Source organism: Muscardinus avellanarius (assembly GCF_963383645.1).
Source record: "Muscardinus avellanarius genome assembly, chromosome: 6".
Lineage (NCBI taxonomy): Eukaryota > Metazoa > Chordata > Mammalia > Rodentia > Gliridae > Muscardinus > Muscardinus avellanarius.
This window is the reverse complement of record NC_137791.1, coordinates 136,074,365-136,090,460: the sequence shown is the minus strand read 5'-3', so window position 1 is coordinate 136,090,460 and position 16,096 is coordinate 136,074,365. Positions and strand designations below refer to the sequence as shown.

Below are 16,096 nucleotides of genomic sequence, written 5' to 3'. Positions count from 1 at the left end.
CTTCTTTTGCTAATTTTATTTGTAGTGTTTTATTCTTTATGATTTTATTATAAATGGAATTATTTCCTGTATTTCATTCCTCAAAATTTTCTATAAACAAGACTGTGTCAAGCCAGGCATGGTGGTGTGTACCTATAATCCCAGTACTTGGGAGGCAGAGACAGGAGGACGGCAAGTTCAAAGCCAGTCTCGGCCACTTCTGTTTCACTTTAACAAGTCAGTGTGTCACTGGTATCATCACTTCCAAGCCAAAGTTAGGTGAACGTTTCCCAACTGAACAGGTAAATAGACACTGAAATAAAAAAACTTCTTTTGCACTGTCTGTATGGATGGATGCATGTATGTACATGTATGTTCATACCTATGTACAAACACACACAGACTTTTTATTTTGGGCACCAGAGACTGAATCCAGGGGTGTTTTAATACATCCCCAACTAGGTCTCGGTAAGTTGCTGAGGCTGGCCACAAACCTGCACTCCTCCTGTCTGAGCTTCCCACATACTGGGAGTACAGATGCGCACCAGCACACCGGCTCCCGGCCCTGTGTTACGGTGTGCACGGCACTGCTGGAGCCGCAGTGTGATCTGCACAACACAGCCTGTAGTCTGTGTGGGAACTGACACTGTGCGCCTAGTTTTAACTTTTGACAAATGAGAAGGGTATAAAGCACTTTGGTATATTTATGATTTAAGCAGTAGTTACTAAAATGACTTCAGCACATTATATATTTTGTGCATAAGTGCTGTTCTGCCTTGTAAATTCGGGGGAGGCTGAAGTGGGAGGATCGCAGATTCAAGAACAGCCTCAGCAAGTATCGACTCTCATCAACCCAGTAAGACCCTGTTACCAAATAAGAAATAAACAGGGGGAGCTGGGGTGTAGCTCAAAGGTAGAATGCCTCTGGGTTCACTCCAGTACCCCAACACTGCAGAACAGCCATGCAGACCGCAGCATGTCACTCCGCTCATTTCTCCCATCTCGTTCCAGAGGCTCTCCTCATTCTGTTTTTTTTTCTGGCTTCAAGTACTTTGATAAAATATCCTAACTTATTACCCAACACTTAACCACCAGCTCTGAACTAGTAGTAATGAGACGTATGAAAAGACACAAGATGGCCGGGAGTGGTGGCGCACGCTTGTCATCCCCGCGCTTGGGAGGCGGAGACAGGAGGATCGCGCAGGTTTGAAGCCAGCCGCACTGGCTTAAGAGACCCTGTTTTCAAATAAAAATATAAAATAGGTCTGGGAGTGTAGCCCAGAGGTAGAAGGGCTTCCAGGAACCCCAGTACCACCAAAAAAAAAAAAAAAAAAGAAAAGACACAAGATGAGCCGGGTATGGTGGCTCACTGCTGTAATCCCAATATTTGGAGGCTGAGACAGGAGGACTGCAGGTTGGAGGACACCCTCAGCAAGTATTGAGACTCTCACCAACTTAGCAAAACCCTGTTTAAAAAAAGGGGGGGGGGGGCTGCAGGTTTAGCTTGGAGATACAAGGCCCTTGGGTTTAACCCTTAGTACCACAAAAAAGGAAAAGAAAGATATTTCTATTAAGTCAACCGACACATAAAAAAATATCAGGCATGTGCCAAAAAAACTGAGTAAAATCAAGTGCAGTTGTTTAAAGTCCTGATCCTGATGACAAACACAGAATCGCCAAGCCCAAAACCAGACGCGGCCCAAGGTCTCCCCAGCTGGGCTCTGCATTACAAGCTGCCGGCTGGACACCAGCGTGAGCTAACAGAAGGCTGGAGTTTGGCTGACTTTTTCGTGCTGTCTTCTGTCAAAAGGAGACTGGGAACTGGAGGAGGAAAAAGAACACAGCATTCCCGAGCGCAGCTGCCCTCGGGGCCGTGCGGCAGCGGCGGCCCGCGCCTACGCTCGCAGCCTCAGTTGGCCTCCCAGGCCGGTGAGAGGGGCCTGGGCCCCGCCCCTGCAGGTCCCAACTCCAAGGCAAATCTGGACATTTCATTCCTTTGGCCACAAAGACCCGACCAGAGAGAGTCAAGAGACTCAGGAGAGGTGAGTAGCTGTGGGTTTTGACGGGAGTACTTTTGGGGATGGTGAGGATGAGGGCAGAACTGTGCCCACCGCCCCGCCCGCCAAAGAGCTGCTCCCAAAGCAGGGCACGAGAGCAGGCGGTGGGCAGAGCAGAAGCGCCAAGAGCACGGTGAGGCTCTGCGTCAAAGCCCAGGCCCTTCAGCTGCGGGAAGCCGCCGGCAGCTCAAGACAATTTAAGCCAAAACTTTGGCTGCTTGGGAATGAAAACTCCAGTGAGAAGTGGAGGGAGGACTTTGTGAAGCACCTGGCTTCTCCCTGCTCACAGAAACTACTTGACTCAAACCTTGAGACCCTCCAACCAAACAGGGACGCTGCTAGTTTAGGTAGACCACCCTTCTCCTCCGAGTGTCCAGCCCACAGGGCTGCTTCCTGCGGCCCGCCTCCTGCGCCCGACGTGGCCAAGCCCTCGGCTTGGATTCAGCGCCTCACCGGGCCCTTAGTGCCGGTGCTTGGCATCTGCTTCCTGTTGGTCTTTCCTGCCCGCTCCAGCCACCCCGCCACACAGCAGAGAGCCCTGCTGTTGTGACCTCGCACACCAATCCTCTCTTTCTCATTCAGATCGTTCGGCAGCCCTCTCCTCCCTGGCTCCTAAGAATCCCATGCTCTGCCAGCAGGGCATCTACGCATCCACACGCTGGCGGCTCTCTCCAGGGACCATCATATGCCCGACAATGTCGGCTACGTGCAGGGCCTTCACATTTGAATAAGAGAAAAGTGTGCAATTTCAAGTGTGATATATTTATTTATTTATTTATTTATTTATTTATTTATTTATTTATTTATTTTGGTGGTACTGGGGTTCCTGGAAGCCCTTCTACCTCCGGGCTACACTCCCAGACCTATTTTTACATTTTTATTTGGAAACAGGGTCTCCTAAGCCAGCGCGCGTGGCTGGCTTCGAACCTGCGCGATCCTCCTGTCTCTGCCTCCATTACAAGCGTGCGCCACCACGCCCGGCATGATATTTATATTTAAAGCTTTAGTTCATGAAAAGATGTGACACAAAATACCTTAAATATGACACCGTGGAAAGTATGTGGACGTTGAGTTTGTACACTAAGCCCTACGCTATCTTTACTGTTATATCCTTATTAGTAAAAATTTGATATGCTTTGCTCATATAATCTCAATCTAGTGGGCAATGATTTTAAATTTTAACCAATTCTTATAAAAGAATCAAAATTAATTATTTCATTCCTAGGAGTTTGAGAGGGAAGTCTCTGGCTTTATTTCAGATGTTTCAACTCATTAACTGTTAAGCATATGCTTTAGCTGAAAGCAATCCTTATAAAAATTTGAACTTTTCACATAAAAATTTATTGGCTAATTTCATCAAAAATTCTAATTTAGTGAATATTAACTACATGTAAATAAAAAATGGCTTTAAAAAGCCAAAAATGCCAGGCATGGTGATGCACACTTGTAATCCCAGGATTTGGGAGGCTGAGACAGGAGGATCCTGGTTCTCAGCTACTTAGTGAGGCCCTGTTGCAAAATAAAGAATAAAAAATAGGGCAGGGGGTGTGGTTCGGAGGTCGAATGCCCCTGGGTTCCATCCCCAGACCCGCAAAAACAAAACAAAACAAAAACCCTATTGTTACCATCATACTTAACAGCTTGGGTAATTTCTGCTCAACTGGAGATGATTTTCCTAAATTCTGACAGGTATCGCTCCACTATGTTCTCAAAAGCAGTACTAGAATTAGAAGTCCTGATTCTTTGAGGGAGACTCATTTCTGTCTCTTTCAGAAGCTACAGGCTCCTCTTTGTCCTTGGTGGTCTAAAAGGTCAAACCATCAGAAGAGAATGCTGCCCTTCCTCCCCATCCTGTCTGCTAAGCACAGTGCACACGATGCTGTGTGACCGCTATGGTCAGAGCCTCAGGTGGCCGCAGATCTTGAGCTGGCACCTGGTTCTCTTAGGCTGCTTGCTTCCATGCAAGTCTGGACCCCAAGAGGACGTCAGCAACCCTAGCTGAACCTGACCTTTGAGCACCCTTCAACAGGGAGGCGGGCACCTCAAGGAAGCTACCTTAGGCCTCTGGGCAGGCAGCCCGCCTGCTGGCTCGGTACCAGTAAGTAACTCCACATGAGCAAAGCCAGGGAGAGCAGAAAGCAGAGGTCGCGCCCCTCTGAGCGCGCCCCAGCTCCCACCTACAGACTCTGCCAGTCAAAACGAGGTTCTGAGCTGCTACGTCCAGCGTCATCTGTTACTCACCAATACTGTTATCACTACAAATCATTTCTTCTGTCCCGAAGCATTTTCCCCTGGGGCATTCTATATTCAAGTTAGACACCCAGCCCTATTTCTTATTCTTTATTTTGAAACTGGGTCTCACTGAGTTGGGGAGGGCCTCAGTAAGTAGCTGAGGTTGGCTGTAAACCTGCGCTCCTCCCAGACCCCCAGGTACTGGGATTATAGAGTATTTCTTTTGTACCAAAATCTGTTTTAAGTTCAAGAGACCATTCCTTGACCCTATCCTCTACGGTCAACAAATCTAAGTTTATTCTAGCTCTATGTACTATCAAAAGATTTTGGTTTATCTTCTTAAAAATTTATTATTTTTTAACCTGGTCATCATGTAACAAAGAAATAATAGTAATTGCCACCACAATTTGTCAATATTTGTTTTTTTATAAAGCACAGTTTCAGGAGACCCAACTGTGTCAAAAGTAGTAATTACATCCAGAGTGACCATGTTTGCGGAACCCAAACTAGGATACATGGCAAAGCCACGTGTTTCAAACTGAGGTTGGTATGGAAAATGCTGGAGATACATTTATCACTAGCTTATCCGACTAACAAACGCACCCACCCACCAGCTAAAGAGGGACAGTAAGAGGAGAAACAGCGGTCTGAGGGAGCGATGAAGAGGCGTCCGCAAACAGCCACTGCGACGGTACAAGTCACGGCGTTTACTGAGCACGCTCTGTACCTGGCACTGCTCAGTCCATGTTCTCCTTACCTAGAATGGTGCCTGGCACATATGCACCTCAATAAATACACAGATAATAGCCCGGCCTGGTGGGCACGCTTGTAATCCCAGCATTCGGGAGGCTGAGACAGGAGGATCGCAGGTTTGAGGCCAGCCTCAGCTACTTAGTGAGGCCCTCCAAAACTCAGTGAGAACCTGTTTCAAAATAAAGAATAAAAAATTGAGCAGGAGGTGTAGCTTGAGGTAGAATGCCCCTGGGCTCCACCACGGTACTGCAAAAAAATAAAAATAAAAATAAAAATAAAAACCCCACAAATACTGATTCTTAATCCCTAGTAACACACCAGGTATGCACGTAAGGCATGCGTTTTCAATGCACAAAGAGGCAGAGGTGCTGCCTGGGCAAGCCGGGTAGTGGGTCAGAACCCAGGTCTGAGAGTCCACAGCAGGGGAGAAACGCCCGCGTGGAGAGACCGGAGCTCTCAGCTGCCAGCCAGGCTGAACATCAAGATGCTGTCAGCTTTCCACCCACAGCCCTCCGCAATGCCCAGCTTAGTTCAGGAGTGACCTGCACCCCAGCCCCATGGCAGACGGCTCTGTCACTGGGGAGTGCCAACCTCAACACCGGCAGGTGCATATCCGCCCACCGGTGAGCAAGAGCAAATTCTGGGGAGGTTTCAGGGCTAGAGAAGGTTCTAGAAAAATATTCATAGCTTCCTTTCAAGCTCTGAAATGCAGATTTGAAAACTATTAAGCTTAAAAGGCACATTTAACCAAATGATAAGGGAATAAAGTGTCCTCTGAATGCAACTATTAATGCTTGGCATATACACTTAATGTCTACTGAGGAAAAGCTGGCTGAAATGTGGCAGATACTCCCCAGCTCCGAAAGGGGCTATGCCCAGCGCGGCCATCGTGCATGTGGTGAGGTCAAGAAGGCAGCGGACGCCTCAGCCCGCCCGCTTTAATGTGCCCACGATACTTACATCAGCCGACACGTGGGCAAGCCGTCCAACACAGAGACGGCTATTGATAACCACGTGTTGAAGAACTCAAGACACCGCAATACTGCACTGCAGGGGCCACCGAATGGCTGCAGGTACTTGCCAACAACGTCCAGAGCCGGAAGTGCACTGGCCTGAGGACGGTCTGCCGCACCGACCTCGAGGTATCTGGTGGGCAGGAGACAGACAGGCCCATCGATTGGAGAGACCAGGCCATCGGCTTCTGACGGGGAGCTGGGCATCGCTGCCACCGTCCAGTGTCACGAGAGAGTAGCATATCCACACGTCCCTCACCAGGGAGATCAAAACTTAAAACCTGAAGTCTGAATTTTACTGAATAAATGTTACTTTCACACCACTGTCAAGTCCAGCATTTTTGAGGCTGAGCCACAGTAAGCCAGGGACCGTCTGCATATGCAGCGAGACGCCAGAGTAACTCCGGCTGGGTTTTATAGCTCATTCAAGATTCTCAACGGCACTGGGAAGCACGGCAGATGCTGCGTTCTCCAAGGTGAAGGGTGAAGCCAACAGGAGATACTGCAAACGCGGGTCACAGACAGGCGGGGAAGCAGAGCCTGGGGTGTAGACGCGAGGCGTGGCCGCACATCCGTACTGGCTTGCTTTTACAGACAGGCCAACCCAGATAACCTAGCTACATTCCTAGAACGATGGTCTCACAGCTAGAAAACACAATTCAACCAGCTGATTTCAAAGAAACGCAAACGGCTTCTATGAGGGCAGGCCTGGGTGCGCACCCACCATGGTTCCCTGCTGCACACGTCACGAGCCTGGGAAGAAGCACGCAGCACACTATTCGTTTAGGAGACCCTGTTTCCAAATAAAAATATAAAAAGTAGGTCTGGGAGTGTAGCCCGGAAGTAGAAGGGCTTCCAGGAACCCCAGTACCACCAAAAATAAATAAATAAATAATAAAAATAAATATTCAAGCATCTTCTGTAATTTAGCAACTATTTTAAGGACTAGGAAGATAGCAGAAAATATGGCAGACAGTATTCCTAATTTCACAAATATGTATGCTCCAGCAGGGAGACATAAAAAGAAATAAAAACGACCAGGCATGGTGGCGCACACTTGTAATCCCCGCACTTAGGAGGCTGAGACAGGAGGATCACGGTTCGCGGACAGCCTCAGCTACTTAGCGAGGCCCTCTGCAACTCAGTGAGAGGAGCCAGACGTGGTGGCGCACACTTGTAATCCCACGCTTGGGAGGCGGAGACAGGAGGATCGCGCAGGTTCAAAGCCAGCCTCAGCTACTTAGTGAGGCTCTCAGCAACTTAGTGAGACCCTGTTTCCAAATAAATTATAAAATAGGTCTTGGAGTATAGCCAGGAGGTAGAAAAGTCCCTGGGTTCCACCCCCAGTACCACCACAAAAAAAAAAGCTCAGTGAGACCCTGTTTCAAAATAAAGAATTAGCCGGGCGTGGCGGCGCACGCTTGTAATCCCCGCGCTTGGGAGGCAGAAACAGGAGGATCGCACAGCCAGCCGCGCGCGCTGGCTTAGGAGACCCTGTTTCCAAATAAAAATGTAAAAATAGGTCTGGGAGTGTAGGCCGGAGGTAGAAGGGCTTCCAGGAACCCCAGTACCACCAAAAAAAAAAAAAAAAAGAATTAAAAAATAGAGCTGGGGTGTAGCTCTGAGGTAGTGTTCCTGTGTTCCTCCCCTAGTACCACAAAAGGGGGAGGGCTGAGGATGGAGCTCTGAGGTAGAATGCCCCTAAGTTCAATCTCCAGTACCTCAAAAAATAAAATAAAAGGTAACTGCTAAACCAGGTGTGGTGGCACATGCCTGTAATCCTAATATTTGGGAGGCTGAGACAAGAGGTCAGATTTGTCGAGAAGGGGAGGAACAGGAGTAGGGACAGCAGCAGCAGCTGCTTGTGGAGACCAGATCTTAGAATGTCATACGAAGGAGCCTTCCCCTAAAACTTAGGGAGTGGTTACAGGTCAGAAGGAGAAAGCGCTACTCTGCAAAGGGGCCTGAGAGAAAGGCCCTCTTCCAGAAGGGCAGCACACTCACCATCCAGGCAGCCCGGGCTCCCTCCAGAGCCCGGTGATGTGGCTCTGGGAACGCACAGCCAGGCCTGCAGCCCTCCTCGTGACAGCTGCCACGCCAGGGACAGCCAGGCAGGCTGACCTGCGGGACGAGGGCCTGTCCACCCTGCACTCCGCAGGACGGTGTGGGCAGAGAAGGCAAGCTGGAGGCTGTGCCAGGGCTCCAGGGCCTGGAGCCACAGCCCGAGGCCAGTCCCCACCCCTGGGCACTTCCAAGTTCTTCAGACCAGTAAACGCTCCAAAATTCACTTAGTTGTACGTGACCTTGAATACCTAGCCGGTACGCAAAAGCGTGTCCACATATAAAATGTGCGTAACAGCAGGACCACCGTGAGGCTCCGCTGAGTCACTGTGAACTGAAAATCGGTGCTCACAACAGTGCCTGGCACGCAGCACACAACATACACGCTGGCTTTTACTATTACTTCTGTCCAGCCTGACTGGCCTGCGTTTGCCATCAGAATCAGCTTCCAGGGTTAATGGTGCTGAAACATTAAACGCTTGGATGGCAGTTTTATTTAACTATAGAGATAATCTGAGAGTGTTTGGGACTGTAAAATGGTTTACTGAAGAAGAAAAAAAAAAGCCCCAGCCTCCTAAAACATCCCTTCCTACCTGTGGGGACGGTGGAGAGATGCCTGCCGTTGGCTAATAACAGAGCCCATCTTAGGACAGAAGGTGTGCCTGCCTGAGATGCTCATTCCCTGCAGCTTCCCTCTGCCTGAGATGCTCATTCCCTGCAGCCTCCCTATGCCTGACATGGCCATTCCCTGCAGCTTCCCTTCTAGCCATTCCTGAGCAACACAAAGTATTCTGAGCTGCTAGAACATGAATCTGTAAGACCCAGGCTCCAGGCAGGGTGCTCCAAGTCTCCTGCCAATCACTTTCACACAAAAAGAACCCTTAAGTCAACTGTTGATAAAGAAGGCAAGTGAACCATTCCCATCTCTGAAAACTACATGTTCAGTAAAAAGCAAAAGCCTCACTATTCTACCTAGTTTCTAAAACGCCTTTACAGGAGTTGGTTTGTTTTTTTTTTTTTTTTTTTTTTTTGGTGGTACTGGGGTTCCTGGAAGCCCTTCTACCTTCTACCGGGCTACACTCCCAGACCTATTTTTTACATTTTCATTTTGGAAACAGGGTCTCCTAAACCAGCGCGCGCGGCTGGCTTCGAACCTGCGCGATCCTCCTGTCTCTGCCTCCCAAGCGCGGGGATTACAAGCGTGCGCCACCACGCCCGGCGGAGTTTGTGTTTTTATCTGTAATCATCCATCACATGTGAAAAGAAAGAAAATCATGTCATCCCCAAACTGATTTTATCCGACCCAGGTTTCAATCCTAACTCATCACTAACCATGCAGCCTTCAGCCTATCCCTAGCTGCATTGACTTACATTTCTATGTAAATAAAAACAGGGAAATAATATTTTTTTTGTGGCACCAGGGATTGAACCCAGAGGCATATTAACTCCGAACTAAACCCCCAGCCCAATTTTATTTCTTATTTGGAAACAGGGTCTCGGTAAGTTGCGAAAGGCCTCGCGGAGTTGTCAAGGCTGGCTTCAAACCTATGACCCTCCTGTCTCAGCCTCCCAAGTACTGGGATTACAAACATGCGCCACAACGCCCAGCGGGGAAACAGTATTTAGCTTCAAGGCCTGCCCAAATAATGAATAAGGCAACCCCCACACATGGGGCGGCAGCACCACTTGGCTTGCTGGGGCCAACTACATGTCACAGTTACTGGTTTTAAAAGATGAAGGCCACCAGGTGTAGTGGTGCACACCTGGATCCTAGCACCATGGAGGCTGAGACAGGAGGACTGCAGGTTTGGGGCTAGCCCCGCAAGTGAGTGAGACCTTGTTTCAAAATAAAAACTAAAACAGGGCTGGGGATGTAGCCTGGAGATAGAATGTCCCCGAGTTCAACTGCTATTAACACACACACACACACACACACACACACACACACACACACACCTGGAGATAGAATGTCCCCGAGTTCAACTGCTACTAACACACACACACACACACACACACACACACACACACACACGCCCTCTGGTAGAATGTCAACCACTAAATGTAGAGGGGTAACTGAGCGGGAAGTGGTCAGCCAGCCACACAGTAACAGCGGGTTCAGGCGGGACTCATCAGTGGACACAAAGCTGTAACTGAGCCAGGCACTCTGGGCTTTCTGGTGGACTCCGGTGGACACCCCGATCGGCTCAGCCTCACCAGGAAGGGACCAGGCTGCGCACACGAAGCACAGAAGAGGAGGAGTAACTCACGTGATGTTACTGCCAGAAGCACACGGGCTGATTCCTAACACCAGGAAAAAGCAGTCTGCCAAGCTAAGGAATGTTCTAGAAAGAACGAATCTACATGCTCCAAAATGTCAAGGTCAAGAGACACAAAGGAACGGGAGGAGCATGGAGACGGGAGCACCCGGGTCAACACAGCCCTCGGTGTGCAGCTAGAGGGGGACTGCGAGGAGAAGAGCCTGGAGCAAGGGCAAAAGGAATGCCACCGGCATGCAGAGCACACATTTCCCAAACTTATAATTCTACTATGGCTGTCAGGGAAGTCCCTGACCTGAAGGAATACACACCAGGCTGGCATGGGTGGCGACACACCTGTGCGCTCAGCTACCCGGGGGCTGAGGCAGCAGGATGACAAGGCAACTCCCCTCCCCCTACAGAGGGCGAGGATGTGGCTCAGTCAGAATGCGCCTGGGCCCATCCTCAGTGCTAACAAAAAACTAAGAGAAAGACTGCAAGGCAGGACGCCTGCAGCTGGAGCCCAGGACAGCGGGGCTCCTCGTGCTGCTCCTGCTGGTCTTCTGACGTTTGAAGTGAGTTCAAAGAGAAGCTAAATGTTTGAAAACACGAACGCATGGTGTCCCACCCAAAAGGAGCGTATGCTTTACTGAGAAAGACAGCAGGGCCCAGCCACTGTGACAAGCTCCACAAGAGAAAGATGCTGCTTTCAGCAAGCACCATAAAATGTCACGCGGAAAAGTGACCTGGGCTTGGAGGAGGGACAAGTGCCAATTAGCGCCAGAGTGGTCATGGCCACAGAGAAAGGCCCAGGGAGATGAAGCCTCGGAGGCAGTGGGGGCCAGCGGGCAGCACACACCAGCGGTGGACAGCGACTCAGCCACGGCACACGCCTGGCTGGCCTTACGCCCACGTGGCTGATGCCAATTTGTGGCAAATGTGTTCAGGACTCAGGAACTTTGTGTTTTAAAGGAAGGCTGGGAAAAGGGTTGCACCGCAGAGCCGGCAGTTGAAGGGAGGGCCGTAAGGCCGGCCCCCTGTGATTCAGGACTACACCGGCCCAGACCCGAGGCGAGAGGGAGATGAGGACATGGACAGCCTCTCCTGTGGGCCAGGCCTCCGTGAGCCCAGGCGACAGTGAGGAACAGGCACTGCTGGCCTGCCTGCTGGCTGGAGCTGTGTCGCCCAGAACTGAGCGGAGGCCCCCGTTGTCCTTACTCCTGCCGGAAGACAACTTCAACCAGCTGTGCACCCAGCTTTCTCCCTGGGGAAGAATGTGCGATCCTCCCCGGGTCAACACCTGCTTCTGCCACCTCTACAAGGGGACTGTCACTGCAGGGAAAAGTAACGCAGGGGTACCTGGCCCGTAAGACACCTCACTTTGAGACGGGACGGTTTTCAATTTGCCCTTTCTCATCAGCACAGGAGGAGGCAGGCTCTGCCTCCCTGGGTGGGGTGGGGAAGTATCTTAGGGCGTTTATTTCCCTGTGGATCTACCTTGCAACATACTAGACAAACTCTGTTGCCACTGACCTCCACCTCTCAGTCCTGAACGGTAAACCACAGCGGTGGAGGGAGGCACCAACCAATGGACAGACACCGATGTCCCCTGGCTAATAGGCCCATGGCAGACACAACGTCCCCTGGCTGCTATACCAGCGGGCTCACAAGGCTGATCCAGATGTGTTTGCTACAATCTTACCTCCCCAGAAGAGGTCAGCCCTATAGTCTATAGCTAAGTGCTGTTTGTCCTAGGCGTTTGGCACATGAGTACTTTGGCCTAGTAAGTTCAATGCTGTCGGTTAAGCAGCCTTGGTTGAGAATGTGGATGTAATACAACTCTAAGAAATGAGAAATTATGCTGGGCGTGGTGGGCACGCTTGTCATCCCAGCATTCAGGAGGCTGAGACCTGAGGATCACGGTTTGTGGACAGCCTCAGCTACTCAGTGAGGCCCTCTGCAACTCAGTGAGACCCTGTTTCAAAATAAAGACTAAAATACAGAGCAGGGCTGTAGCTTGGAGGTCAAATGTGCCTGGATTCCATCCCAGACCCACAAAAAAAAAAAAAAAAAATCATTCCCTGCAAGCATATGTCAACAAGTACATGATTTTGAATTATAAGAAATATCTAAAGCTGGGCGTGGTGGCGCATGCTTGTGATCCCTGCATTCAGGAGGCTGAGACAAGGAGGATCGCAGTTCGCGGGCAGCCTCAGCTACTTAGTGAGGCCCTCTGCAACTCAGTGAGACCCTGTTTCAAAGTCAAGTATAAAAAATAGGGCAGGGGGTGTATCTCGGAGGTCAAATGCCCCTGGGTTCCATCCCCATACCCCCCCCCAAAAAAAGAGTATCTTCCTCGTTTCTGGAAATATAAGTTCTTCCATATTTATACATTTAACATTTCACTTGTTCCTAAATGAGTCTATTAGGAATATGGAGGCAAACAATAAAGATCTGCCAAGGAAACCATACCAAATACTGACACCCCACACACAAATGGCACCTGCTGATCACTGGGCCGAGTCAATCCCTTAAACCTTACTCCAGAGCCGGGCGTGGTGGCGCACGCTTGTCATCCCCGCGCTTGGGAGGCGGAGACAGGAGGATCGCGCAGGTTCCAAGCCAGCCTCAGCTACTTAGTGAGACCCTGTTTCCAAATAAAATGGAAAATAGGTCTGGGAGTGTAGCCTGGAGGTAGAAAGCCTCTGGGTTCCACCCCCCCGCACCAGAAAAAAAAAAGGACAGAATGAACACATGCATTCTAGCCGGGCGTGGTGGCGCAGGCTTGTAATCCCAGCATTCGGGAGGCTGAGACAGGAGGATCTGGGTTCGTGGCCAACCTTAGCAACTACTTAGTGAGGTCCTTTGCAGCTCAGTGACAGGTGTAGCTTGGAGGCAGAATGCCCCTGGGTCTCATCCCCAGTACCACAAAAACAAACAAAAACAAACAAAAACGTACACATGCAGACACAGACTTCAATCTCACCAGACATTTAAGGCATGTCAATACCTGTTCCTGCAGGTCGTAGTCAGAACTGTCGTGCAGCAGAAGACTGAGGACGTATCGAGTATAAATCATGGCATCTATGCCACATTTCTCCAGCTCTTGTCCCAGCCAGGTCTGCACTGGGCCCAGAGCATGAAGCAGAGACATGTCAGAAACAGACGCGGGGCCTGGATGCAGACGGAGGAGCTCTCAGACGGCAAACCAGCCACAGCAACCGTGCGGACAGGAGCGTGCATTTAGGTGGCTGACATCCTTAAAGTGCAACGCATTTTCTGCAGCTGCTATTCTGCTGGTATCTGGAGGGATCTCCACTCCAGTTAAAAGGAGAGGCGCTGGGCATCTAGGATGCGCACTGAGTCTTGCTGGCAGTCAGCTACGGAGAGCAGCATCTCCCTCTTCAGGCATGATCAGTTCATCAGCACCCTGACAGCAACATACATGTAGATGGGATATTCCACTGCTGTTTCACATTGAGGCCAAACGTAAGTCTCCAGCAGAACCTACGAAAGAGAGAGAGGAAAAGGTATGCATTATAAATAGAGCCTAAAACCCAAATGAACGAGCCCTCTCCATTCAAATGTCTTTGGCATCTTAGAACATTTGGCTCTCCCCTTTGGTATCTTTGACATTTTAATCTTTTTTTTTTTTATTTTGTGCTACTATGAATTGAACTCAGGAACATTCTACCTCCTACCTACAGGGCCAGCCCTACTTTTATTCTTTATTTTGAAACAAGGTCTCACTAAGTTGCAGACAGCCTCATTAAGTAGCTGAGGCTGGCTGTAAACTTGCAATCCTCCAGTCTCAGCCTCCCAAGTACTAGGATTACAAGTGTGCGCCACCATGCCCAGCAACAGTGAATTTTATAAGTTGACAATGTCACTTTGTTTAAAATGTCAAAGACAGCCTGGCGTGGTGGGGCACACTTGTAATCCCAGTACTTGAGAGACTGAAGCAGGAGGATCGCAGGTTCGGAGCAACTTTAGTGAGGCCATCAGCAACTTAGTGAGATCCTGTCTCAAAATAAAGAATAAAATAGGGCTAGGGCTATAGATCAGAGGTAAGACATCCCTGGGTTCAATCCTCAGTACCACAAAAATAAAAAAATAAATAAAAGTTCACTATCATTTAAGAGGAAAACTGAGAAATTGATGTTCCGTTTGTGCTCAATTATACAGATGTTGACTTTGCTCAAGAGGGGATAGTAAAATGCTATCTGTAACACGAAGGCATTTATAACGGAATCACGAGGTCATATATAACAAAAACAAGCAGTTGAAAATAATTTCAAACACTAGTTTATTTTTTTTAAAAAAGCAGTCCTTTAAGTTTAAATGTTTTATTTTATTTATGGTACTAGAGATTGAACCCAGTAACCTTCTACCTCCAAGCTATATCCCACAGTCATTCTATTTTTTATTTTGAAACAAGATCTCTCTTAAGTTGCTGAGGCTGGTCTCGAACTTGCAATCTTACCGTCCCAGTCTCCCAGGTACTGGGATTACAGGTGTGAGCCACCGTGCCCAGCTTAAATTTAAGTTTTATACATTATTTTATATGTCTCAAGTCTTTAGGACTGGCCATCATTTATTTCACAAAAATTAAGGTAAAGCACAATTCTGCTTTAAAACATGCCAGGCTACACTGTTATACCTACTCTGACTTTTCTTCTTGCATACCTCGATTGAATTTCTGATTACTTGTGATACTCTTAAATTAATACCACTCCCCTTTAAATCAACATACTTGCGATGCCAAACTAGCCTAACAAAGGATTTACTAAATAATATCCTTTACATTAGCTGATTAATATACAGCACTAGCAAATGCAAACTAACATAGTAAGAGGTAGAGCTCATCTGCTCTGCTCCGCGTCAGTCTCCGCAGCCTTTATAAGGCTGCCAAAATTGATTCTGAAAGAAGTATCAGGCCGGGCGTGGCAGCGCACGCTGTCATCCCAGCACTCGGGAGGCTGAGACAGAGTCACAGGTTCCCAGCCGGCCTCAGCTACTTAGTGAGGCCCTCTGCAACTCAGCGAGACCCTGTTTCAAAATAAAGAATAAAAAATAGGGCTGGGGGTGTAGCTCGGAGGTGGAATGCCCTGGGTTCCATCCGCAGTACCGCAAAAGGAAGGAAGGAAGGGAAGGGAAGGGAAGGGAAGGGAGGAAGGAAGGAAGGAAGGAAGGAAGGATGGATTCACTGTAAGTAAACATAAACACATAGGGTCAGAAAGATACATTCTCCCCCAAGATTTTAAGACTGAGTTTCTTGCATTTTATTTATAACTCCATAGCAAATTACATACACATTATAACAAAAACTACTTTACATCCACCACAGGACTAAGCTGCTCCATTAACAGGCCAATAATGAGCATTCTGCTACTTTCAAAATCTTCTCTCTGTATTATTGTTTTCTAAATTATGAAAGCTAGTTCACTTAGAGCAAAACTTTAACTTTTACCAGATGAAAATTTCCAGCTGTCTCTCAAAATTCAAACCCTTTCCAGAAAAAGTGGATCTGAGGATGCCAGATAGACCACCAATTACATATACGTTCAACCAGTCACTGAAGCGAACCGGCGCGTCGCCTCTCACTGAGACCCACGAGACGGTGAGAGGCCAGGAGCCACGGCTGGAGCCACGGCTGCTGTGGGAGAGCCCGAGAGCTAGAACTCCCAGGACACCGCGTAGGAAGAACCAGGCGCGCAGGGGCTGCCCGAGGACTCATCGGGGTCAA

At 49.0% G+C, this 16,096-nt stretch overlaps 1 protein-coding gene across 1 annotated transcript in view; it reads right to left on the bottom strand.

The window, feature by feature from the left end:
- The window catches only part of KIAA0232, a gene marked incomplete at both ends in the record, with an annotated part of 52,893 nt that extends 39,300 nt beyond the window's left edge, over nt 1–13,593 (bottom strand). The window contains 2 exon segments of the mRNA XM_080697782.1: nt 13,361–13,536; nt 13,539–13,593. Of these exon segments, the coding sequence (XP_080553908.1) occupies nt 13,361–13,536; nt 13,539–13,593 (231 nt within the window).
- Nucleotides 13,594–16,096: the final 2,503 nt, after the last annotated feature.